Here is a 27762-nt window from a genome sequence, read left to right as displayed (position 1 = left end):
GTAGATATCTCAGCTCGCCAACACAGCACCAGCCATGCAGGACGGCAGCGCTCGTGCGGAGCACCGGCGCACCGAGGCGCAACCCCAGCGACTGTGACAGATAATCTGTTTGTACTGCAGGAAGCACGACAATGTGGCCCGCAAATGCAGTACACCTTGCGATTGCTCGGGAAATGAGCGCGGCCGGCCCTGAGGGTGACCAGTGTTCCGGATACCTGAGAGCGTCGTCCATCAGTGTTCTTCCTCACCGACCGTGACAGTGGCATGTGATTCCTCGTGGATACCGGCGCTGAGGTGAGCGTGGTGCCGGCTCTGTCAAGACAGCGCAGTGTCCCCAGTGCTTCTCCCCTTCAGGCGGTCAACAATACAACCACTGCAACCAACGGATATCGTGTCGCTCGCTACCGCTGAGTTTTGGTTTGACGAAAATGTTAGGGTGGATTATCATTGTGGAAGAGGTGAAATTCGCTATCCTGCATGCAAACCTGCTTCGGCACTTTGGCCCTCTCGTCGATGTGGTCAACAAACGCCAAGTATAGATTTAAGTTCGGCCAAGATTCTAAGGCTGGTTCCAAATCAATCAGTGTACATCACAGTAATCAAAAAGCTATCGTCATTACACGATAGGTTTTTGTCACGAAACGAAAAAACAATTACGTGTGCACTCTTCTATTTGTGATGTGCTAGAGCTTCGCTGGTAATTCACCGTCACAGAGTGCAATGGCTCGTTATTTTTTTCTTATCATTCGCCCGTCCTATGCGTCCTCTTCAGAAGATTCTCCCTATTGCAGACGCGATTATCTGGTTGCTTAGGCTTTCCGCGAGTACACTACCCGCGCTAGCTCTCACCTGGGTTCTAACTGCTCCTATATAAAGTCATATCGAAACGCGCCAAGCTACTCAACACACTCGTTTGCCCGTAAGAAATTCATAAAGGCGCTCTATGCTGCTTGCCGCAGCAATCGTCCGTGGCATAATGCTTTCAATATCAGGCTTCCGTACTAGACATCGCGTGTTTGAATACTGCCGTCAGACAGTTTTAATGGTCTTTGTCCAATTATTTGCAAAACACTACTTGGTTTGAAATGATCAGTTTACGAAGCTGTTTGAAGCTAAAAAGTTTGGGCAAATATGTGTATTAACTATAACTCCCATGCTAACTGAAAAGAGCGTGGCATCGTAGGTTGATACGCCCACACTTGGGAGGCGGTAAGCATACACAAGTTTGTGCATTCACAAAAATTCACACATTGAAAGCCAGAAGGCGCTACTGATATTCTGGGGCATGAAACGGAAGGACGAAACGAATAGCCAGATAATGGCCTCCGGTACATATACAGAGAATGCTACGCAATAAAAATAAAGGGTGAAATGTCTCGAAGCAACCTTAGTATACTTGTCACGTAGCCGGAACTTTCACGGCCATCATTCATTAACGCAGCGTCACCATTATTCACAGTACTATTGCACCAATAGTTCTTGAAGGTCCAAAATAGCAACTTAAGTTAAGTTTTGCACTTATTTTATCTATATAAGGATGCCTAAATTAACTTCGCTTGTATTTTGTATATAGCAGATCAAAATTAAAGGTCACTGTTTGACAGTATGGTTGCTGCTGCCCATCCGTCATTTCTTAACGCTCGTAACGTACGTTCTCACTTTTGTGCTATCGCGAAACCGTCGTAGCACGCACTAAAGCTTACGAAGAGGAAGTAAGCCTGTGTTGTTCGTGTGCGACCTACGTGGACTTCATATACGGCGGCGTCGCCCACTGTCGGAAATTGAAGTGAATAAAGCGCGCTCGCCAAGCGCTTTGCACCCGTAAGGCGCTCTCTCAGAAGCGGTCGGTGCACACTGCATCTCCGTCCCGAACGACATGACGGCACATCCTTGCAGCCAACCACATGAAACGCCAACGCTCTAATAACCATCCGATCAGCAAGGAGACATCGATGCTCAGCGTAACTGCTTTGCAGATGTAGCCGCAATCAAAAGATACGCCCAAGCGTCGGAAGCCTCATGGCTACGTTTCACACTGGGACCACCGCGAAAAGTCATACTGTCGTCGTACCAGACATCCCGGATCACCCAGCCGGAAACATTCAATTTCATCATGCCCTCGGAGTGGCCTCAGTGCAAGCAGAGGTTTCCCAAGTATCGCACTGACGTCAGGAGTAAGGGATGCCCCGAAGAGCAGCAAGTTGACAGGCTAATCTACGTAATAGGTTTGCAACGGGCACGTACCTAGGATTTTTTTTTCGAGGGAGGCGGGGGGGGGGGGGGGGGGGGGCAAACCAAGGAACATTTTCTATGAAAATGAGGGGGGGTACGTTTACTAGCAGAAACGTGCATAATGCCTGCCGTTCGCCATGAAGACGCGTAAACCCGCAAAGGAGGAATGAAACAAGGTGTATCTGACAGGTATGCCTGTGAGATGCGCCTCTCCTTTGCTCGACAGAGAAGGAACCACATCAAATGGACTCGCACAGGAAAGAAGCGAAGGAAGAACACTGCCAAGAACGAGCAAACAAGGAAAAGTCTAAAATGAAGATATCTAGTAGTGTTCTAGTTTTGAATTAGGTGTGGAAGAATTATAGAAAAATATACATTTCGGAACATTCACAATTTTTTTGAATCCCTCGTTTACTACTCTACATAGTGCCAAAACCAACTCGTACTGTTATTTGGGAAGTTGCGTAGCGATGCGTGGCCGCCGGTCCCGTAGAACCACGTAGAGCGCCGGAATCTACAGTTCTAGACGTACTGCACCTACCGCGGAAGGTTAGAAAAAAAAAAAACCCATTAGCACAGCAGAGCTACGTAGGCGTCTCGACTGATAACTGAAGAAGCATCATTCAAAACACACTGAATCATCTCCACTTCAGGCGGTGTTCTCTCTACTTCCTTCTTAAATAAAAAGATGTTGATCTATAGATATTTTCCCAAACAACGGTTAAATTTGTTAATTTTCGCATTTTCTTGCTGTTTGGCCTTTGCCTCGGCTCTCTCCCTTAGTAGATCGCGTGATTTCTGAACTACTTGCGACTCTTGTTTCTACTTGTCAATTTGCGCCAAGAGTGCTGTACAATTTGGGACAAACCAGAGAGGTAACGGGTGCCATTCATATTGCTTAGGGGTTTAACGGTTACTGCAGGGTTTGATGACGGACGCTGTTTCGCGTGATCTTATTTTCCAGCTTTTTAACCTAAATCATGGGTGTATGGTTCCAAGGATCTGCCAGCGTCATGGTGAGCCGTCACTCGAGGAAGTAATGAGGCAAAAGGCAAAGTTAAACGCAGCTGGCGTTTGCTCCGTCTGCAACTCGTTCTAAGAGCATACAGACCTGCTTACTATGAACTGAATCCCTTTCCTGGTCTCTGGATGAGTCTAAACAAAGAAGGTAGAAGTAACGAAGGAACAGCGATGCGTGTGACCGTTGCAGTAGATGGTGAAAACTGAACGCATCTCGAGTTAATCCCGCGTGCACCGAATCGACGAGAAAACTGGCCTTCACACCCCAGGAGATGCCGATAACTACCGCGATCCAAAAGGAGTGAAAGATGCAGCAAAATGTTGACCACCGAATAGATATCAAGTATGAAGCTTGATTTCGCGGCGCTTTAAGAATGTTTGTGATGAGTGGTGGTGTGGGCAGGGGGGGGGGGGGGAGGTATGCCACCTAACTTCAAGGGGGGTGGGCGGGCCCCCTATGCGCCCCTTTGGGTACGTGCCTGGTACGCAAGCAGAAGACGTCCTGATACATGGTTCAGTTGTCATTCCAGAGAGGAACAAATTCGAACCTGTGTTCCAAGATCTTGAATCCTACATCATTTCAAAGAGGAACCTCGTCTTCGAACGAGCTATGTTCAACAAGTGAGTCCAGCTCAAACGTGAGTCCTTCGAAGAAGTAGCTACAACACTGCAGCAACGACCGTCTTCGCAAAGAACTACTCAGGGACAGAGTTGCAGTAGGCCCCTGGGATCAGAATGTTTCGAAATCAATCGAGCTGGATACCAGCCTCGACTTTATGAAGGCGCTGACAATGTCTCGCCAACACGAAGCGGTGCACCTATACAACAAGGAGAGCTTTACACAAACGGATGAAAGGAAGTTGCTGCAGTTAATGCTCTTCGGTCAAACGGCGACAAGCCCGCAAAGCACGAGATACAGTAAAGGAAAGATCAAGACAATACCTCATGTAAAGCTACACTCGCAGTGGGAGCCACTGCACACAAGAAAAAGGAAGCCAGTAGATGGTGCGGACCGAAATGCCACAGCATAGTTGAATACGCTGCCAAAGACGCGCTTTGCAAGTCCTGCGGAAAGAAAGGCCTATTCTTCGCAGTCTGCCGGTGGACACGAACGGTACAGAGCTTTGCTGAGGAGCCAAATTTTCTTGCTACTGCAACAGGCTATTCGGTGCTTAAATGAAAAATATCCGTGAAGGTCGAATAAAGCTTTAAGTTCAATACAGACATCGGAGCTTGCAATGCCATTTCTCCCGACCAGATGATCCGGATATCTTTCAAAATATTCACCTAACGTCTATGATACTGCCGCACGACTCAGGAAGATACCCAGAGTAGCTACTCTGGGTGCTATGGAAAGTTATTTTGGGCTAGCCCAAAAGAACTTTCCATAGCACGGTCATACAAACCTCGACACTACCTACGTCCTCCTGATGTTAAATACCGATCTTCTAGGAAAACCTGCGATCGATCGCCTTGACCTTTTCCCCAACCTGGCTTCACTGACTGATAGTCAACGTCGAACACGACTTCCCCGACGTGTTTCAGAGTCTCAAAAAGCTTGCAGCGTCTGAAAAAGCTTTGAGAGTCTCGAAAAGACAGCGGATAGAACCATCGATGACATTCGAGAAACTTCCGATACATGCGGGCGCGTCGTGCGCTGAGGGATAACGTTTCTTATATGGCGAAAGGCAGTCACTGAAAAAAATAAACACGTGTCAATATAAACTGGCCGCGACACACGACTCCCCTTTCTCTGATATCACTTTGCCGTGCTCCACTGCCTTCCTTCGACAAGACAAAGATGGAACGAAAACGCATGGAGAACATCGGCGTCATCATGCCACTCGCAGAGCCAACTAAGTGGTGTGCGCCAGTTGTCCTCCAACGAAAGCTTTCAGGAGCACTCCGGAGATGTGTTGACTTTGCTGAATTAAAAAAAAAACGATCCTTTGAGATCGGCGCGTCATCCGTGCAGCAAAACACACACTATGCGTGCTACAAAACCCATTTTGGTTCTTGATGATCAAAGAGAACTCCGGATTCCTGCAAATACTACTTTGTGAACGAAGCAATACTATTACCACTTTCATCAAGCCGCATGGTTGGTTCTGCTTCAACAGGCTACCGTTAGCAACCACCTACGCACCAGAACACTCCCAGAGACGTGTGTGGTCGACATCTTACACCTCTGTCACACGGCACGTGTAATGTCATTCACAGTAAGTAACATTTATGGCGAATGTCATTGCGGTCTTGCATTCCCGTCTACGCGGGTATACAAAATGACATTCGCAATTGATGGCGATGTTTATCGGCACCTTGCGCACGCAGGCACTCGCCAAATGACGTGTGTACTTTTAGGTTGCGCTTCTCCCTGCGCGAATTGGTGGGGTGGTCTCTCCACACTTTCAGTAGCGCGCGTGTCCCGTCGTCGGTCAAGTGCGCTTTCTGCTTCTCATTCTCTGCTGGCGAAGCTGCAGAGTTGGCCTCCTTGGTAGGTGGATATTTTTTAGCATGGCACCACTTTCAAAACAATATGCAGAAATGGAAAAAAAAAAGAAATGAGCGTTTTTAAACATGGCCGACAAGAGGTGCTAGCGTCCAGTCGGAGTCTGGCAATAAGAATATAGCTGCACAGACTATTTCTACTATCGCGCTGTGCGTCAAAAAATTATTAAAAAGTTCATAGCAGCAATTATGGAAACCTTTACGCTGATTACATTTCGTTTTAACTCATCAATTTCGTAAATGTTTGCGCAGTTCTTGTCGAGATTACACAAGTCGCGCTTGCATGAGTTCGGGAAACTCATTCAATGGGCGAATGCAGTTAGCTGTGAATGTCATTCGCTATGCCCGTGTAGAAGCAACAAAAATGACATTAGGACATAATTTCATTGACTGCGAATGACATTACCCGTGCCGTGTGACAGCGGCATTACAGGGTCTCGATGGAATCACCTGCCATATGAACGATATCCTATTCTGAGGATCCACGAGACAATAGTACGACCAACCTCTTCGATTTAATTTTGTAATTTTGAACACGTCAAAAAGAGAGAACCATACTCAACTTAGACAAGTACATGTTTGTAGTGGCCAACATAGTGATTTTAGGCCACGTACTTGAAAACAACAAAATACACACTGACGAGAGCACGCTACGTACAAACAACCAAGTTGATGCCCAGGCAAATTTCAAATACAGGGCTCTAGTGTATTATGGGTATTGCCGAATACTTGGGTCCATTTCTGCCAAACATGACCAAACACTCGCACCCTACAAAAAGTATGCTGTTTACAAAGCAAATTATTGTCTGAGATGCCCTCTCAGAACAAGCCTCTGCCGACTAAAAGGGCTCCTCCTGGCGGATATAGTATTATGAGAGTAATCGCCAGAAAACGAGACACGTCTGACGACATACGCTTTTTCCCGTGGATTGAGTGCTGTGGTGCATCAGAAACAGCCAAACGGAATCTTCTCACCAGTCGCCTACGCTACGACGATGCTCGCTCAGACAAAACACCCTAGACAGAAAAGACAGGGCGGTGTGCCGCATAGAACCAACAGATCCTTTCTCGCGTCTGGGAATGCGAAAGAAATTTGTCACGACTACCTATTAGGGAGAGAATTTCAACTAGAGATGGAGGACCGACCTGTCATGTCTAACTTAATCCAAGTCAATCGGTTTTTAGGCTCTGCTACTACAGTGGATGCGCATGCGACTGATGCGCAGCATCCACATCTTTTACGTACAGGGCAAAGATTTCACACCGGCCTACTTTTTTTCAATACCACCCTTGAAAGAGTCTACATCCTCAGACTTTTTCAAAGGCTACCTTACACACATGGCATCCACAATTTCTTTATGAACTTCTTTACTGAAACAGCTTTCCTGAGAAGGCTCGACTTGATACTCTCTCAGTAGCAGAGGCGTCTGTGGACTGCAAATCTGTCTTAGCGAGACATGGGATACTAGAAGATTTGGTCACCGATAGAGGGCCGCAATTCTTGAAAGATCCTGGCCACGTTATTGCAATCTTCGCCCACGACTACAACTTCTAGCACGTATATCATGTTCCGAGTACACCTCAGGAAAAGGTTCAGCAAAACCCACTTTAAAGGAACTGAAGCGATCAAAGTGCGCCCATCACTTCTGCTAGCTGCCGAGATACTTCTTCGCTGACCTCTAACTAGGACAAGTTGGGTATATTTCAAGGAGAGTGCCGTAAGAAGCAAAAGACGAACATGATGCTCTCCGCGGGGCACGCAGCATATCAGATTTGGGAGACTATACGGCAGTCTAGATCGTTGATCTTGGCAAGCGAGGCACCGTTAGGCGACGCATAGTTTAGCTTAGGTTGGTTGAAACAGATGACATATCTGTAACGCGTAACTGCGTTCATATTGTACCACTGCCCAACAATCCTGAGAACTTGGAGTAGAGGAAGAAGAAACTTCTCTGACCCCGCCACATGACGAGAAACTTCTACGTCTCAGTCTGATTCTTGGCAACCTGAATGGCCGATGCCGCAAGATGTTTCGTCGCCAGCTGGATGCGCCGGACCGACGCACTACCACACAAGGAGCAGTAGATACGTGATCCATCCGTTCAATCTATCCAATCCTACAGTAGTAGGACTACCGACTCTTTGCAAAGAATGGAAGGTTGTGCGACCTACGTTGTCTTTTTTGATGGTGGAGCCACTAACTCTCAGAATTTCAAGTGAGCAAAGCTCACGTGCCACAGGCCTTTCACTCGAAAGGCATTCTTCTCAGCAGTTCGCACGAACCTAATGATATTGTTCCACAAATGTTACAGAAGGAACCTGATATTATCATACACCTAGCCTCGCTTGTACTTACTTCACATCATCGCAGCGTAGATATGCGAGTAGCAGAGACACCCGAACACTTCTTTATATCCATTTTTCTAATTTCGAAAGGCTCTAATAGCATAGGTGCCGGACGCACGTTAAACACCCCCTGAAAAACTGCTCACCTCGAGTACAATTTTGCCCATATGTTTCCCAGAAGCCATGAAGCGGAATGCTTCTTCAGCTTGGTCAATCGGGTACTGGATGACGTCAAGTGGTTGCACGGTGCCCGAGGCAATACCGCTGCGTAGTAGTTCCATGACACGACGCAATTCTGCCACAGCGAAAGCGTCGTCTCCAAGTAGAAGCTCCAGCAGGATTCCGTGGAATGTGACGCCTTTCAAAAACACAGACATCCCCAATGGCGAGTCCTTGGACAAATCGAACTTGCCGATTTCGAGGAAGCGGCCGTTTATCGCCAGGCAACGCACACTGGCCTGGAGTTTTTCCTCAGCCAGGGAGTTGATCACGAGGTCGACACCTGGTGTGGCAAAGCAGAGTGTTTTTGTGGCCATGAATTCGTACGCATAATTTAACGTGAAGATGACTACACTAAACAAAGATAATAGACTTCATATTATCTTTGTGTAAAAAGTCATCGATACAAAGCGCAGTGAAATGTCTAATTATTTTGGTACATTCCTTAATATCTGGGCTTTCTAGCGATGTCCTGACTCCTTCATGTTGCGCCTCATGGCTGTGTTTGCCGCAGCTTTTCTTCTGAATTGACCGTCTCTCGTGGCCCACTCGTGAACTAGCCAATGCAACATGTACGCAACAATCTATTTCTCCACTGCGAAACACGGAGGGGACTCGTCCCCTCCTTTTGAGGTACCGACAAGGGGAGAACAAAGTTGGCCCTGTCATATTGGTGCTTTCCACTTAACATCAGCTACAAGGCAGAGAAACAATTTTTTTGTCCTCGCGACTGTACGTCGCGAGGACAAAAAAAAAAAAGAACATGAAAACGCCTTCAACTCAACCGACTATGCTTCACGTGAAAATTAACGGGATCTTTTCTTGGATTATGACGGTGATATATATATATATATATATATATATATATATATATATATATATATATATATATATATATATATATACAACAGAAGTCTGCGGTGCCTCCGGCTCGCAGACGCGACATGTTCAAAAGTGCAACTTCTTTGCAATGAATAGGGCTGCGTCCTTGCTGGATGCTGTATTATTGCCTGTTCTAGCTTAAGCAATATGCACAAACGTAATCACATTTAGTGTAAGGATACAGAACCGGTGCAAAGAACCGATATCCAAAGTTGTTGCGCAGCGCAGTGTTTGGGGCGTTCTACTTCCAACTGCATATTGCAAGAATTCAAATCTGAGTCATAGTAATATTTTGTCTCCGGCCGTATGATGACGGTGATGCCTAAGGTCGCCGAAGAGGAGGCCCGACCAAACACATTTATCTCGAAGTGATCTGCCTCTCCCCTCTTACACTGCCCTTGATTATTCATGGGTTAACAGGAGTGGAGCCTGGTATTTGGTGCACTCATTGCCTATATGTATACATGGCCATAAGATACTGACTCATTTGGCTGAAAAGTTGTTGTTTCAAAATTGTTGCTTAATACAACGGCTTTAGAATATGCGTTCCCAGCACACCACGCTACAAGGTAAACAACATTTGAAGCAAAGTAAAAAAAAATCACCCAGCAAGGGTTTTATTATACACGATGAAGTCGTCCTACATATGATCGCAATGAAGTCATCACTTACCTCTTCCTTTAGTTTCTCGTAGAACGTGCTCTTCGAAGGAGAGATCACGTGAGTTCGCGATGTTCCTATATTCGAGCTGTGGATAGCGACGCATGAGAAATTGTCGCTTTTCCTGAGAACCTAAGTCAAAAAGCAAAAACAAAAAAGTGATTTTACTGCGGGAAAATTTCCGCAAAGAAGAATTTATAAAAAAAAGCAAACGGGACGAATTAATATACTTATAGATGTTGGATCTCGCTATCGCCGCTTCTTGAAGAGCTCGAGCGCAAACGCCATAATCACGGGAGTGTGCAGTTCCAGAGCTTCACTTTTTTATGCGGCGGCTCTAGTTTCGTTCCAATGTATTATAGGTTTTAGAAAACTGCCTGCTCGTTACGGGTACTGTGGACAAAGGTACAACGATGCAAAGCAACACCGGACGACGAGGTAGATGAAGACGAGCGCTCGTGTATTCGGTGCTCTTTTACTTCGTGCTACCACTTTTACGTAGTAAGCATGACGTGACAAGTAGCCCAATCCGCTATCCTTCTGAATTTGCGGGTTCATCATAGCAAGTGTTATACTGAGCTTAAACTGCTAGCAACTGTAGAGAGACGGTAGAAGGTGTGCTGAATGAACCTGCGTGAAACTTCTTGATTTGCTGGGACCTCTCCATAACAGAGTTACTGTTTCATAAAAATTCGTATTACAGAACAAAACGTTTGCCATATTATTTGCGAACAATTACTCTTCCGAATTGTCGGGACAATACTGTATAAATCCTAGAAGCTGGTGGTGGCGCACTTCTATCTCCATCTCATGTGTGATGGCAGGCACGAAGATGTTCTATTCTTTTAACGTGTATTCAGTTCTCGTGATGTCTCCTGCGCAACAAACGCGCGACAATTACTTCTCGTAAACCTCAAATAATATTCGCAGAAGCACCCAACATTAAGAAGCGGTGGTCCTAGACGCAGATTGCGGCAGGTGATTTAATAAGCCTTGATGGAGACAGTGGAACATTTGAGAACGCCACTCACACGGCCAGTCTATGCGGTATGAGCTGTGACGTTTCACATCGCAGTGACACGCTTAAGCATCGCTGGACGGCGTATTTTTCCTGACGCCACCTGAAAACGTCACCTCCCTAAATGAGTAAAGTTGCCTAAACTTACCTACTGTAGTGAAGACGGTGCATCCCATGGATAACGCAATGGAGATAATAGCTTGACCAACGCTTCCGCTGCCCGAGTGAACAAGAAGCGACTGTCCTGGTTGCATGTTCCCACGCACCAGCAGGGCGTAGTACGCAGTAGAGTACGCTACCGGAACGGTGGCTGCCTCCTTGAGGCTCCATGCTTCGGGAACCTCCAACAGGAAAGCAGGGTTCACGGCCACGACAGTCCCAATGCCCCGGTTGGGTACCAAGCCCATAACTCGACGTCCTTGCGGGTCACGGCCCGAGAACTCCATACCCATGAGACAGTCGGGGCTGTCGAGAGCGCCTACAGAATGGCGAAGGAGAACGCCTTATCAGACACGTGTCTTCACTTGAAGCCGCCATCGGGCTTTGAACAGAGTTGGGAGAAGGAACGCCGTCACATGAATTCGTCCAGTTACTGTGGCAATGACAGAAATAGCGAGCCTCGAATAGACGCTTCCTACCTAAGTCATCTCATATACTTGGTATTTACTGTTGTGCAGTTTTTTGACTAATCAGCTCAAATACTGGAATAGTAGGTGTTCCTTTTTTATATCTATCATCTCAAAGTTACGCACACAATTACATCCTTTGTAACTTTTTGTTCATGTCAGCACAGTTGTTTTCCCGTCGTGCGATGGCATTTTTATAAATGACCCCGATCTTTTTCTGCAAAGACCAATAAAAATGCAATGAAAAGCTTCGACCTTCGAAATGTTTTATCGAACAGCGTTTATGTATTATATAATGTCTCGGAGAGAGAAGATTGTATGATGTTTTGCGAAGTGTTTTCTTGGCTTAATCGCAACGTATATTTGAGCCTTAACAATTTTTACTGCGTTGAGAAGCTGCCAAATGTGCTCTCTTAAAGAATCACTTGTGCGCTGAGGAGGTTTCAACCACTTTCGCGTCACTAATAACTTCCGCGTGCAGACATGTAGTGCACAACATGCAATAATGTAGAAGACGATGACAATGATGAAATCATCATTGAAGTATTTGTATAATTTTTTTCGGTCACTGTCATCGAGTAAAATTGATCAATCACCATTTCGTAAAACCCTAGAGGCCGATCGCCTTTGTTACCACGATTCAGTTAGCCTTATATCAGCATTCGAGCTAGGCAGACACATTCTGCCAGTTGGTGTGCAAGCTCCCACACTGATCTGGTGCACCGGCGGTAGAGAAGGACAAGTGGAAAGCGCCATGCAGGAGGCGGTAGACGTCACCGAGCAATACCAGCTACCCAGCGGACTCAGATGCTCCCCGACCAAATCTGAGCTTCTGCCTTATAAAAACGAGAAAAGCCGCGAACCTAAGGGCTGGAAACCTGTCTCGGAAAGTGACATTCACCTGTTCACTCGGAGCGGTGACCCGATACTCAGGGTCGACACCATCAGTGTCCTGGGTATGTTCTTCGAATTCCGTGGCGGCAACGGCACTGCGTTACGCAAGATAATTGCGAAAGCCTCGTTCGAAGGGTCACGAACAGACCTGAAGGAGGACAACCTGCTTCGGTTCATCAAGGCCTTTGTGCTGTGTCACTTCACCTACACGGTGGCCATGCACAACTGGTTCAGAGCCGAGCGGGAAAAGCTTAATGCCCTCATTAGAAAAGTCGTCAAGAGAGCCCTCGGGCTGCCCGTCAGAACGCATACCGAGGACCTCCTTCGGCTCGGCATACACAACACCATGGAGGAGATAGCCGAGGCTCAGGAACGGGCCCAGCTAGCTAACTCGGCTGACCACCACGCCGGCCGGCAGGCGTATCCTCGAGGAGATCGGACTCGCACCCACCAAGAACTTGGCTGAAAACACCCAAATGCCCAGAGAAATAGGGGAGAAGATCGTGGTCCGCCCTTTGCCCCGCAACGTTTACCCCGTTCTGAACGCAGGTCGTCGCAAGGAAAGAGCATTGAGTATACTGAAGCAAATACACAAGGACAAGATCCAAGCAAGCTTCGTGGACGCAGCTGCATACCGAGACGGCAAGGCTTTTGCGGTTTCCATCGTGGACACGCGGGACAAAGTCATTAACTGTGCTTCCGGCCGGACGATGAATCCCGAGGTGGCCGAGAAAGTGGCCATTGCACTCGCCATGCAAGACGGTCGGAGAGAAAGCGTGCATAGCGATTCAAAAGTGGCCGTAAGTGCATTCCAGAAAGGCCGGGTAGCCCGGCACGCAATTCAAGTTCTGAAAGGCGCAAAACACCGCAACACCTCCTTACACTTCATCCTTTGGTTCCCTGCCCACGTCGGGGCGATTGAGGGGGTTTCTCTGAACCTCAACGAGTCTGCTCACGAGGCTGCGCGTGGCTTTACCGGCCGCGGTGCCCTCGGATAGGGCGACTCTCTCCCCGCACACAGAGACGCTCCTATAACGCACAATGAACTTACTAAATTCTTTTACTTAGAGAGAAGGGTTTTCCCGCCGCCTCACTCCAAGCTAAGCAGGCCGCAGGCCGTCACACTCAGATTCCTGCAAACGAACTCCTACCCATATCTGGCGTCCCTTAACAGCATATATTCTGAGATTTATCCGACTTGTTCTTGCGTGGCCTGTAGTTAGGTTGCTACTCTGCCTCATATGCTCTGGGAGTGCGAGTCGCTGGGCCCGAAGTTCACCAAGGAAGAGTGGGACGCGCTCCTGCGAAGTCCTGTCTTTGAGGAGTAAATCCTGGCCGTCCAGCGCGCCCGCGACCCGGCTGGCAGACTAGATCTGTCAGTCCCGTCATGGGATTAGCCGGGTGCGCGTGTTATCGCGTTTTGCTTGACAAAATAAATGTTTATTCACTCACTCACTCACTCACTCACTCACTCACTCACTCACTCACTCACTCACTCACTCACTCACTAACTAACTAACTAACCACGGAGCTTTGAATAAGGCGTATTGCTATATTTGACAACTTGGGAATATCAGGTGCCGCAAGCCTAGCCGTGTTACACAGGTTCGGCAATGACGACAGTGTAAGAATGTAACTATTCCTTACGGCTTGAAGAAGGAAGCCCACTTTGATCTCACAAGTCATCGATTGTGGCACAAAAGCTAACACCAAGCATAATACTGCCCTTAAGATTTTTTGACACTCAACTTCTACCTGGAAAGAAAAGAAGCACTTGGGCTTCTTTTAGCCATAAGAGGCTTTGGCCACATAACGGAATCATATTTATCCAGCTTTTAATACAATTTTCTTACGTCAAACTTGCGTAACCGCAGACGCAAGCATCGGGTGGTGACGAGCAGCGTTGAGCAGCCAAGTCGAACACACTCCTCATCGACACGGGGTCATCCCTGATTGCTTTCAAAGTAAAACAGTGTGGCAGAACCCATCCCACGATGACAGTCGATAGTAATGTGTTAGCATTGGAACAATACAGCGCGAAGCCTGCGCGTGGTTCCCATAAGGCATGACAAGTGGGTGCATACGAAGGCTGAGAAACGCGTCATCCTATGGGGGCAAAATGCAAAAACTCTCGTGCATTTAGATTTAGGTGCACGCTAAAGAAGCACACGTGGGCAAAATCACACGTAAAGCCCCACAATTAAAGAAAAAAGCGCGTCATGCGGCAACCGAGCTCCTCTCTCGCGGTTGGTAGAGATGGATGGATGCTATGAGCGTCCCCTTTCGAATGGGGTGGTGTGTTGTGCCACCACGCTCTTGTTACCATATTGACTGATATCCTACCTATAATAAAAAACAAAAAAAACGGGAAAAACGAAGAATTCGGAAAACCAAACTTTCTGAACCCCTACTTGGAACTTAGTTTTTGCACGCCTACGTTGTTTGTCATTTCCCCATTTTTCTTCCACCAATCTTCCAATCGCCTCTTACTAATAATTAATTGCGGACATATTTACCTTCCCTCTGCTCTCGCTGAACCCAAGGGCTCCAAGGCGCCCAGAGGTGCCAGAATTGTACGCTGGGCACATATCTTCACATTATAATAAAACGTGATTCATCGTTTCTGAAGCTTCACCCGGACAAGCACATTATTATTTCTTGCTGTAACTCGGTTTAAAGGTGCGTGTTCTAAGGCACGCAGATCTCGCCTTGAAAAGTAATGAGCTTCTATCAGAAGTAGTTTCTTTCCTGATTTCGTTTTTCCTCTTAAGTAGTTACTCATAGCAGGTTTATTTTTTTCGATTGCTGCCACACATGAGATTATCTCAGCCTCTCTGACTTCCCGCTTGACCTTCTTTGTTGTCATGCTGCTCACGATACTGGTCGTAAACTTGCTGATACTTCTAGCAAACAACCGCATTTCCAAAAGTAAGTCCTGGAACCAAAACATCTTTTCACTTTCCCCGGAGTAACTCGTTCCTATTGTCTCTCCATAGGGCTCTGTGCTTCATTATGGCTGCATTTCTCTTCCCCTTTACTGTTATTCTTATTTACTGTGTTTCCATATATCTATTGCCTTCGCTTATCCAAATACCAAGGTATCTATATTCTTTTACCCGAGGTATTTCCTGGCCCTGTATTTCCAAGGTCTGTTCACTGCTTTCATTGAATATCATAACACCTGATTTTTCAACGCTGAATTTCAGACCTAAATTCTCGCCTTCCTGTAGACAGATATTAGCCAGACGTTGTAAATCACTTTGTTTCTTAGCAACACAATGTCGTCCGCACAAAATAATCCTGGAAACTGCTGCTTTAGTACTGTACACGTCTGTTTGTATAAAATATTATACCCGATATTACTTCCTTCAAGTGCCCTTTCCATTTTCACCATGTACATCATAAACAGCATTGGGGATACAGAGCACCCCTGCCTCAGTCTCTTCTTGATATCAACTTTGTGCTCACTCCTCATCCCTTAACATTCAACCCAAACGGTTGTTTTTGTAGGTAAATCTGTCTCAAAAGCTGTATACAATCGTCGCCTAAGTATTCCTCTTCTAGAATATCCCTCAACATCTTCCGGTCTACGTTGTCATACGCTCCTGTAATGTCTAAAAAAGTCACAATTAACGGTCTCCTTTCTACTCTAGATATTTGAATACACCTAGTAAGGACAAATACGTTATCATCCAGACGCCTACTCATTTTGAAGCCATTCTGAAGTTCTCCCAAAATGCCATTATTCTTTTCCCATGCTTGCAGCTTTAATTTAATGGCCTGCATTGCTAACCTCCATGTTACCGATGCAATGGTCAGAGGGTCAACGGTCTATTGACCCTTTTCGCGGTAATCCCGTCGGCACCGGCATGTTTGATCTCGTGGTGAAGCATCTATTGTATGCCTCAACTGCCTTCGTTGCATACGCGTTCTCATTGGTGTGTATGATGCCGGTTCGTCTTAGCAAACCTCTGTTTCGGAAAATATCGTGGACGGTGCCTGGGTGCACAATACGAAGCTTTGACGACAGCTTCAGAGAACATGGAAAAACGCTTTGGAAGCTGATTAAGCTATGTCCAAACGATGCAAGGTGTGTACATAGTGACTGTTTTAAAAGCGAGGCTAAATATGTAATCCAAGCTATCCAAACTTTCCGCTCATAAACTGAATTAGGATTAGTGTGTTTTGCTCTTGATTTTTATTTGGCAATTATTTTGAAGCAGCGGCTTGTCACATTTCTGACTCAGTAAATTTCCTTTGTGTGGTCACTACCTGATTATTTCTGCCTAATCAATCGCGGGCGTGCTCAGTTCCCAGAGATAGGTTCTTGCTGCGCTCCAGGTTTGAAACGTAGCCATGCTGTGGATTGTAATACCTTGTAGCAAAGATGTATTCTCGCTAGTAACTCGCTTATTCTTGTGGACCGTCACGAAACATTCAGCTTCGAACATTAGTGCGCTATCGGTGTAGTCAGTCATTCATTGTGCGTATCTGGTGTCCATATATTCAAGTGCGCGCCCATACACTTTTTCACCCACGTACCTGAGCGAAAACTTAGTTCCATTCCCGACAGCTGATCGCACAGAAGCAAAGTGGAAGCGGTAATGGTTTCGCATTCGTGCGCTGTCACTGAGGCTAAGTGCGGCACGCCGCCAAAAGCGCCATCTCGTTTCTCTAGAAGAAACTGCTCCGCCAAAAGGGTCAATACGAGTGAATTCTATCTTTTCCCCCCTTAGCTTTATAAATTAAATTCATTCGACGTTGTCGCCAACTGTCTGCTATTCCTCTATCTTTTAAAGGTTTTTATACTGCGTACAAAAGAGCTTCCTTACTTTTTTGGCCTAGTTCATTAATTAGCCCAACGGGAACCTCGTCTAGCGCTGTGGCTTTGCGTTTAGGAATTTCCTCTTTGGCTTTCTTCCAGGTGAAATTTGTCAGCACCAGCTCCTTTTCCTTATGGTTCTCTTTCATGCTGTTTTTCCTCAAATGCGACCTTGTCATCGCCTTGGAAATGTTCGGCTGTTATTTTTCGGATGTAATTTAATGCCGCGTCCCCTTCCAGTTTGCTTCCGTCTTCGTCTAGGATATGTTGTTGCATTGTTACAGATTTCTTGCCTAATACGTTTATGTGGTTCTGCAATATTCTAGGTGCGGCCTTCTTTTTATCACGTATTTCAGACAACCAACGTTCACTTGGACCTTTTATCTTTGCTTGAACCAGTATTTGCACCACAGATTTTTTTCCCCCGGTATATTTCCCATTTTGTGGCTACCTCATCCTGCGGTAACAGGGCTTTTTTTGACAGCCTGTGCCTCGGGGTGCCCGTCACACTTTGGTCCTGTATTCACGATAAAGAGGTTATGTCGCTCACAGAGATCTAGCATTGACTTACAGTATAGGCATCTACATCATGTATGTGGACATTCATGTCACCTAATAGAATAATTTCGGCATCATTCTGGATACACTTAGTATCAGCCCTTAGGCATTCCACTAGCACTTGATTCTTCTCTCTGCAATTATTTCCGGTCAACAAATACCTTACGCGCAGGCAAGTTTTCTTACCACTCATTCTATACGATAACCAAAGATGTTCTTGACATTTTTAATTTAGTCTTACTTCTGGGCACACGGCGCCATCTAGTGGCCTGCTTAGAAGTAAGCACGTGTCTTCGAGACGAGAAGCGTGGGGCGCCGGTGAGTGAGAACGCTGAAAATTGTTCCCTCGCTTCCCGCGCTCTCAGTAGCCCATGCTCAGTGACTCAACTAAGTGAGAAGTTCATTGAAGAGCGAAACATACCCATTGCATTCATGGCGCAGGTGGCTAAAGCGTTGGCGTGGAAGACGTTGTTGGAAAAGCGGCGCATACTTAGTGCGTTTGCGCCGCAGCCTACTAACACGTTAGGTTGCTGCCCTTGAGAGAAACCGTTGTAACATAGATTCGGTTCGGTACTGCGTCGTAGAAATTGAGGGGACTTTTTTTCGTCATTATAGAGCGGCACATTCCCAGTGGCACATACCTAGTTATCCAAGTTGGCGGGAAAGACGTTCATTAAGGAGCGCCACACACTTCCTGGCACATGCCAAGTGACGCAAGTTGTCATCGAAGAAGTTCATGGACGACAGACCAAGTGGAATATAGACAGTGCTCTTTGTCGGCGAGAAAAAAGCTTCTTCGAACAGCGCCACCTACCGAGTCCCGCGTGTTTATAGTGACCAATGTCGGCGTGAAAGAAATTCGTTGAGGAGGGGAATGCATGCACGAATTGCCACATCAGCTGTGACGGATGCGCTGCGCATTTGACCGCGGACTACCACTTGATTATTAGGGCTAAACCCTTAGATGGCTCGCGGGTTCAAAAATCTGTTGTCCGGCGCAATGGCACCAAACCTCACGCGAACAAACTTGAAGATATGTGCTAACCGGCAATATCTCCAAGTTGGATTCTAATTAGCATCGTTAAGGTCGAGAGTCGTATCCATGAACTTTGGTGGGAGTCGAACCAACCACCTTTGTTGTTAATTAAGGCACTCGAGTCCACGTCCCAACTTGCACAATCGTACACAATACCTTTGGTTTTAATTAGGGCGAAGTTAATAAAGGTAGAGTTAGTTCAGGTACACGAACCCATGATCTTTGGTGGGAGAAAACATCAGGAAGTAACAAGCATTCGAATAAAAATTGTAAGTAATGTAATGAACGTCTCGTGAGCGGGTAGGCCTTCACCTTCATCCTCTTTAGCGTATGTTAAAGAGACTGTCAACATTTTATTATAACAAATATTGTTTGTCAGTAATAATATATGCAAACGTAAATATAGACATAGCCCTCAGCAAGTACCTTAGACACCCTAAGAATCGTAAGGCATAATAGTTACCTTGATACGTTTTATTGCGTGAGCATTCTTATGGTACTTCACGCCATTTCCAGGGCGGTATGTATGTATGTATGTATGTATGTATGTATGTATGTATGTATGTATGTATGTATGTATGTATGTATGTATGTATGTATGTATGTATGTATGTATGTATGTATGTATGTATGTATGTATGTACGCGCTACCTATTCCAACAGCAGTTGTCTACTGTGCATACAGCCATGGTCGCGACACGTTTTTTAGATCAATGAGAGGTAATGCGCCTTGAGTGCTGCACGAAGAGGGCACACATGAACAGATCATGTTGAGGCCCGTATGGAGGCTAACCTTATCGCGCTTTCCTTGGACTTGGCGACCGCGGATGAACAATGGGAAGCTATACGAGGGGAGTGGAAACATCTTCCAGGTGACACAGCCTTCGTCGAGGCTCTCTAGGGTCTCTGCCAGACAAAATGGAGGCCGTAATTTAAGCCGACAGAACCATGACCCGTTATTAGCCCACCAAACGCGCAAGGGCAAGCTAATGCTGATGTAATGGGGTACTTTATTTATGTGCATTCAATGTTTGCTACCATGACGCAAGCATCGAATAAAAATTTTTCAACCGGCCTCTGCCTGCAACTTCTCCCCGTTCACGAGAACCAGGATACAGCAAAATAGGTATAAAAACAATACTGGTTTTCCTGCGCGGGAACGCTATTACAGGCGCTATACTGTCAAGGTGGTATCACTGCAGGACGTTCCGTGCTTGTCATATAGAGAAAGAGAGAGAGGTATATTGTGCAGAACTATGAGCAACTCGTTGCCACGCTCTGTGTGCTATATAACCGCGGCCGGGGAAACGCGATCAGCTGCCGCTTCATAGCAACACTAGCGAGGCGGCAGAGCAAACAGTTAGCGGAAGAGCGCCTCTCTTTCCCCTCTGTTTTCGACAGCGCCATCCGCGTATCGCGCTAACCTTCGCCGATGGTGCCGGTCTTTGAGCTTGTCCGGTGACGCGCCTACGCATCCTCTGTTGTCGCTGCTGCTGCCACCCCACCTTTCTCTCCCTTCCCCTTTGGGCAGTGCGGTTGAGGTGTCCTCAATTGAGATACTGTTAGCGCGCTGCACTTAGCCCCACCTTTCAATCTCCAAGCAGGAATCTCTCTATCGCGCTAACTCGGTTTCCAGGCTATTTTCCACGCGTTGGCGTGTTCCAGCTCATATTGCTCGCGATAGTATGTATGTATGTATGTATGTATGTATGTATGTATGTATGTATGTATGTATGTATGCATGCATGCATGCATGCATGCATGCATGTATGTATGTATGTATGTATGTATGTATGTATGTATGTATGTATGTATGTATGTTTGTATGTATGTATGTATGTATGTCTACCCATTTTCATGCCTGCCTGAGTCACTGGGCAGTCATGGTCGAATTCGAAGCGCATCAGGCTGCTGTGCTGAGGGAACAGCGATAGAAAGAAACCGTCGGACCAACTTGGGACACTGCTAATGTGGCAAAGTCTATACATGTGACACTCTTTAACGACCCTCTTCATGCCGATATGGGTCACTTCAGATGCAGGACTGGGCAGGTAGCACTGTTCTATGAAACCCTGACGCCTAATTCGAGCACTCGGTATGTGCCATTTGACTTGTGCTAGCCTTCAATGAACCTATTTGATGCCAACGTGTGTCATTCGCCATGTGCCCGTAGATGTGTGCCGCTGTTCACTGTCGTATACATGGGAAAATTGTTCACCAACGATATACTACCACCAAATTCCTTTATTTCTTTCTTATACGCAGGGCAATCCATTTTCCCCGGCACGTCCGAGTAGTCAATGCCAGAGCTATCGCTGGGCAGCCGTCTTCGATTCTATTCGCAACGGGGCAGTCTACCGCTATTAACAAAAATGAAGTTTTGTTCAGGATAACAATGCACCTTTAGTGCGTACAGGTCTTTTCCACCTGGTGAGTGCTACGGTTTTGTGATGTTCCGTGACAGACAGGTGAAGTGACAACCTCCTCAAAATTTTTTACGAATCGTGCAGCGCTAGAGGTAGGAATGGAATAGAAACGGAGTATCTTTACGTTAGGGTGTCCCATATCTCTTACTGTAAGGAGTAGATGTGGGCAATGGGCGCACTTACCAGGCACTGCATCCGGTGAGAGTCTCCCCGTCGCGAGCATGACGTCACGAAAATTCAGAGGAGCGTAGTAGACGCTGCACAACACCTCGTCGACGGAGCAGGAGGGCGAAGTGTAGCCCAGTGGAGATACGTACCACTGTAGGCTTGATAAATCACCACGGGTCTGTATGCTGAGGTAGGCAAACTCCGTGGTAGCCTTCTTGGTGCAATCTAGGTGACACGCAGTAAGATCGGTAAACCTTTATATACAACTACGGATTTTCCTGCGCGGTATATTCTTATAGGACAGCGTAGCCCTCCATACTAAGCTTGAATACTTGATAAATACATTTCACATGTAGCAGTGACAATTACTTTGTCATTTCAGGGTTTAACAGCGTTGATAAGCGTATATTTTTGACAAACAAAGGTTACGGAGCTAAGCAGACAAGGACGAAGTGAGACACAAACTACATATACGTGCACCGTTGTGTCTATATCGTTTGTGTCTCACTTCGCAATCGTGTTCTTAGCGCCGTAACCTTTGTTTTTAAGTCATGAACCAACATGCTCAGCAAGAAGTTTTGCTAAATCGAATATTTATGGTTTTGTGCGAAAAGTAAAACACTGCGCCAGGAGGCAGGCGCATACCTTGGTTTCGCATCACACGTCGCTTGTCACGTACCTTGTAAAATAGCCAAATACTTACGCCAACAGCCAGTCGTATAATTTTCAAACAATTAATTTCTGTAGGACACGGCTCCAGCACATCCGTACATACTTTAAGCAACCCCTGCAGCCCCTCCATCTCTTCCTCGTGCTCTGTGCATTCGTAACACTTCAATAACATTTTGACACTTCGTGCATTTCCATTTCGTAGTAAGCTCTCCCTGATTGTCTCTTGAGGTCTCGACGACGAACAAGTACTGTGCGATACGCCTTGAATGATGCTAAGCTTCTCCCCCGGCAGCATCTGTAAGCTCACCCAAAGCGTCCACCTAAGCTTCACCACCCACTTGCCACTCGTGAGTGAAGGCATCGCAGCTTTACTGATTCCACTTCTACAGCAGCAGGCAACGTCAACAACGCCATATTTGTAATTCACGCCAGTGTCGCCGTAAGCGAATAGCTGCGTGTTCTTTCCTTCAGCCTGAATTCTTCACTGCTGCACCGTGAGTAACATCAGTGCCACGAAATGGAAGCAGACGCATGCGCGCTCTTAGCTGCTGCACCTTGTGCCACTCTTGCTTGAGTAAGATGAGATTAATGCACACGCTAGCTCGAGCATTCGCGAGCGTTTTCAACACGCAAAGGCAACTATGCCGAAACTTGTCTGCTAGCTCGCTTCACCAGAGTGAGATCCTAGCATGAACGTCAACACATGGCATCACGTCCGAGTGTAAGATACTTACCCAGGTACCGAAACAACGACACTCTTTGCTGTATCAACAAAGCATAGCACACTAACTGTGATCTCAATGTACTCCTGACTTTCACAAAAAAGAAAATTAATGTAGAACTTATAGCGGCACCACTATCGCCTTCACAGCTGCTGAAGAAGCAGGTGGCTCACGAGCATGCAGCGGGAGAATAGAACACGCTAGCGCGCTCAAGCTGAGATCGAGTGAGATTCCGCGATACCATGGCTGGGTGGCCTAAATAAACCATGGCCACAACGGCTACCTTTTCGCGCCGTCTGTCACAAATTGGTGGTATCGGACGACCAATCCGAGCCATGCTAGCGTCAACGCTCGGACCCTACCAAGGCGTGGATGACGTGGTCTCACATGGTGCTGCAGATGTCTGCGGTTGTAGGGTGTCCGGGAATTCTACATCAAAAAGCCGGATGTCTGGTTCATCCACCTGGAACGCCACTTTCCTATCAACAAGGTTCCAAGCTCCCGCTGCATTTCACGCTCCGGCTGCCATTCCTAAGCCCCGTCTTCTACGAGGACTTGCGTTCAGCCGTCCTTGCTCACTGCACCACCTCGAGCGCTCAGTCACAACAGCTCTCGCCATTTGAACCGTGGCATAATTCCGTGTTTTGTCATCCCACATCGCTCTCCTCCACCCGTGTCGATCATCAGCACACGCCAGCCCCAGCATGACACCTCCACTCGATCAGTGAGCCTCGTCCCCATTTCAAAAGCAGCTGCGCGACGACTTTTTCTAAGGAATTCACTGGAAGAAACTAAAGCGCTTTCAGCTACTCTACAGCCCACCGCTCTCTTTCCTTGGACGTTCCGGCAAGCTGTCCGCTTTCAGTTCAGTTCACTCATCACCGATTCAGAGGTTCCCTCATCGGCTCCACTAGGCGCAAATTTCACTCTCGCAGGCACAATGACGCCACATGCAAAACCTTCGCAGCGCCTTCAGCGACTACATCAACCCGGATGCCATTGGCATCCAAGATTTTGCCGCAAGCAGCAGCAGGCGAGGCTTCAGATGTTCTGTGCTCGCACCTTCCGCAGATGCACGGCCTACTGAAGTTTTACAGGAGCAACTCTGCCAGCGGGTTTCTTCAGCTCGAGAATCTCTATTACGTCAACAACGCGAGTGACCAACAGTTGCGCTATCTCTACGCAAGTCACTAGCTGCCAGATGGTCTTCTTTCGGAGCTCAGACTTGTACAGGCTCGGGCATCTACGAGAACCTGCAGCAGGACGTGATTTTGCACTAAGGCGCTACTGTGGCTGCTCTTCCTTCACAGCCTGCGCTGCTGGTGCAGTCTGGTACGTCTCTCACGGATAGCGGAACCCGAAAATACCAACGACTGCCACTGCCAACGCCAATACAAACGCCACTGTCACCTTTGCATGCCATATGACGACACCGTTTTCAGCGTTGTTCCGCTCAACATCCTGAACTCTCGGCACGTACCAATAACAGCCAACACACGCACCCTTTGCGCATATTTTAATCGTGCTTCTCACTAGGAGGGGAGGCCCTGTAGCGGCGTAACTATCGCCTCCGGAGCCGTCAAATAGAAATACGGTGCACGTGCAGGTAGCGCGAGAATAGAACACGCTGGCGCGCTCCAGCTCAGCGCCTGCGGCATCAGCCGCTACCGAGATCCGGCGCCACTATGGCTACAAGGCCTACATAAACCGTGACCACGGCGGCTGCCTGTTCGCGCCGTCTCCAATAAGTTCATTTCACCATGAATGCCAACGGTAATGCAATTAACATTCTAGCAATGCAGCTACGCACCATATTTCTGAAGTCACGCTTATTTAAAGGGGTGGAGACATGAAAATTTTCGTTCATGCGTTCTTCAATTCAAGTGTTGCGTACTGCTTCAGGAAGCACGATACACACCGCGGGATTCATATATACCCGATAAATAATGTAATAATAGCATTATTATACCGAGTCATTTCGGTTTCGCTTTCTGGGCTCCGGGTGATGCTATGACGTCATAGGAGAGGAAACGCAACACGGCTTGGTCACGTAGGTCACAAAAACGTAAAACTATGCTGCGTCGTCTGCTCGCGAATACGCGTGCTCTGCCAGCAGAGGTAAACAACTGGCGATTCGAAGTGCATGTCGCGATTATTATAATTATTGCGAAGAGCGACAACAACGGTAAGAAAATATTGCGGCTTGTGAAAGTCGGTGATTCATTCCGAAGCGCCGTAAGCTTTAGCTTTGAAGTGGACCGGAAAAGGCCTAGCGATGATATCGGCGGCGCCGCACGATCAGAGGCGGTGAGGCTGCGGTCGGTGCCAGAGTGACCACTCCTCGGTCGCTGATTGGCCGCTTCGCCGTACGGCTGCCGCACAAATAGGTCCCGGGCCCGTCCTCTTTACGGCTAGGAAATCTCGCCGTTCGCGAGCAAAACCACCGTCGCAATGGGGCCCGTGAACGGCGTGCGGAGAGTTTCAGTGCCGGTAACGTGGACGGGCCTTCACGTTGAGAAAGGCCAAGCGAACGAGAGACCACTCCGAGTTGCCGAACTATGCGACTGGCAGATGCTACGTCAGATCCTCCGCGACAGCGCTGTGCATGTGTCGGTTAGACAGGGGCCAGGGTTAGCTCGGTTACAGTGTTCTAGAAGCCTGTAGCATAGAGAAAGGATCTTTAGAATGACAGGAAGCTGAGCTAGTTGGTTAGGATTCATAATGCAAATTGAGGGGCAATTGCGTTCAGACACGGACACAAGAAGAGAGAAGCGGACAACACGAACGCCGCATATAGTGGTCCCTTTCGGAGTCGACAGCTAGTGTTACACTCAACGTGTAAAAGCCCGTCCACATTACCGGCACGGCAACTCGCCGCACGCAGTTGCCGTTCGCGGGCCGCCGTGCGGCGTTCGTGTTATGTACTTCTCGCCTCTTGTGTCCGTGTCTGCACGCCTTACCCCTTCTTTGCATTAAGAAAGGATTTCTATATGCCTGTAGCTCGGTCATAGTGGAGGCTATGCTCGGTCGCTCGTCTCAGCAGGCTCCGTAATCGGCATTTCATCGCTACTCATCATACGTCACGTTTTTGTGCTAGTGTGCTGTGACGCCAATATTTTCGTTCCTCCGCTGTGACGTCATAACTGCCGCGCTAGCGATGGGTCTCGGCTACGAGAAGGAGCTTTTAATGACTTTTGGTGCTGAATTAAAATTATTTTGAAATGTTTGCAGCGTCCAATACCTCGTTGTGGGTGTCCTTGCATACGGAAGCAGCCTACAACATACTTTTTATAGCCTCAAAATTTGGTGTCCCAACCCCTTTAACATATGTAGTGGTTTTTTTGAGACTTCCTTGCATCGGCCATATGGTGACATCCCCCGATATCGCCCCACTTCGCAATGGCACTGGCTTGCCAAGGTCTCATGAGCATGGCGGCACAATGACCACAGTATGACGCCGACCTACTGACGACGACCGAATGACGAATAATGAGTGACGTCGATGGATTGACAAAGGAGGTAAATGAAGACAGCATATCTCAGTATGAAATGTCGTATCCTAAATAATTACGACGCTGTAACGACGACATAGCGAGTGCGACGACACGAGGACAATGAGGTGACGACGAGTCTATGACCACGATGGCGTAACAACGACGATATGACGACAACCAGATGGAGCTGCAATGAGGACAATGGCACGACACGACGGCATTGCCAGAACGGTATGACATCGGCTGTACGGTAGCAACTGTTTGACGACGATAGAATGACGACGATGGCTTTACAACAGCCGCATAATTGCGATTCAACGACGGCAGCATGATTACGATACAAGGACCAAAAATTAATGACGGCAATAGGTCACCGAAAGCGGTATGCGAGCGATGCCGCGACAACAGCGGCACGACGTTACTGAAGTAACGATGATGGTGATACGACAGCGTGACGAAGACAACTTCACGACAACAGTGTGATGACTGCTGTGTTACGGCGACAGCTGACGATGACGGCATGACGAGAGTCATATGTAAAGTTTAGAATGGCGACGACGGTATGACAGCAAATGTATGATGGTGACTGTATGACGATGACTGCATGACAACGCTACGAAAAAAAAATGGGATGATGAGTATATGAGTGGTCGATGACTGTATCATGAATCCTGTATGATGACGCTGGTGTGACGAGGACGGCATGACGAGAGTCGGATCACGAAGCTGGAGTGAAGATGACTGCGTGACCACGACGGCATGACGTCGACAGTCTGAAAAGCGATGTATAACAGTGACTGTCTGACGACGACTGGTGGACAACAGCGGCATATTCACGACTAAATGAGGAAGGTATGATTGATATAGAATGAGGAAGAAATATTGACGTCGATGGAATGACGACGCGCGCATGATAGTAATGGTTTGACGATCACGGCTTGACGACGCAGGCCTGACTACGACGGTACGAGGACAGTTGGATGATGAGTTTGGAAAACCGATAATGGAACGAGCATTAGAACATTTTGTGTGTTCGAATTATTAGCACGTTAAAATGATAATCGCACATAATTTGGTGTTCTAGAAGTTCCATAGCGCTTTTGTGCTTAAAAGTGGCATGAAAGACTTCGGCAGAGACACTTAAGACTGCTTACGTGTGAGAATGCGAAACCACTACAATCCCTTTGGTGAAATGCTTTTATTTTATATACTCCTTTCATACGCTAATGATGTGGCGCTCCTCCACACCATTCACTGGGCTGTCACGTGCCCAACGACGCACTAGGCTGCACCTTTGGTCAGCCAGATAGCTGCGACGTGACGTGTGCAATGACGCACGCACTATACGCAGCAGCCAGAACCGTTCCGCCGCAATGGCTTCAGGGAAGCGCGCTCATCTCACACTCCGACAGCCCGAGTTCGATTCCCACCCATACCTAATTATACGAAAATGCAGTTT

The 27762-nt window shown here is 47.3% G+C and overlaps 1 protein-coding gene across 1 annotated transcript in view; it reads right to left on the bottom strand.

The window, feature by feature from the left end:
• Positions 1-27762, bottom strand: part of LOC126524359 (fatty acid synthase-like) — a 200540-nt gene that overhangs the window by 26877 nt on the left and 145901 nt on the right. Inside the window, exons 17-21 of the mRNA XM_055067264.2 lie at positions 23769-23788; positions 21431-21626; positions 11034-11363; positions 9880-9999; positions 8253-8608 (exon numbers count right to left, since the gene is read on the bottom strand). Coding sequence (XP_054923239.2) covers positions 8253-8608; positions 9880-9999; positions 11034-11363; positions 21431-21626; positions 23769-23788 — 1022 coding nt within the window. The remainder of the gene's footprint in view (positions 1-8252; positions 8609-9879; positions 10000-11033; positions 11364-21430; positions 21627-23768; positions 23789-27762) is intronic.

This window comes from Dermacentor andersoni, chromosome 3, assembly GCF_023375885.2.
Source record: "Dermacentor andersoni chromosome 3, qqDerAnde1_hic_scaffold, whole genome shotgun sequence".
Taxonomy (NCBI): Eukaryota; Metazoa; Arthropoda; class Arachnida; order Ixodida; family Ixodidae; genus Dermacentor; species Dermacentor andersoni.
The sequence above is the reverse complement of the archived record's forward strand: the minus strand, read 5'-3'. Positions and strand labels throughout refer to the sequence as shown.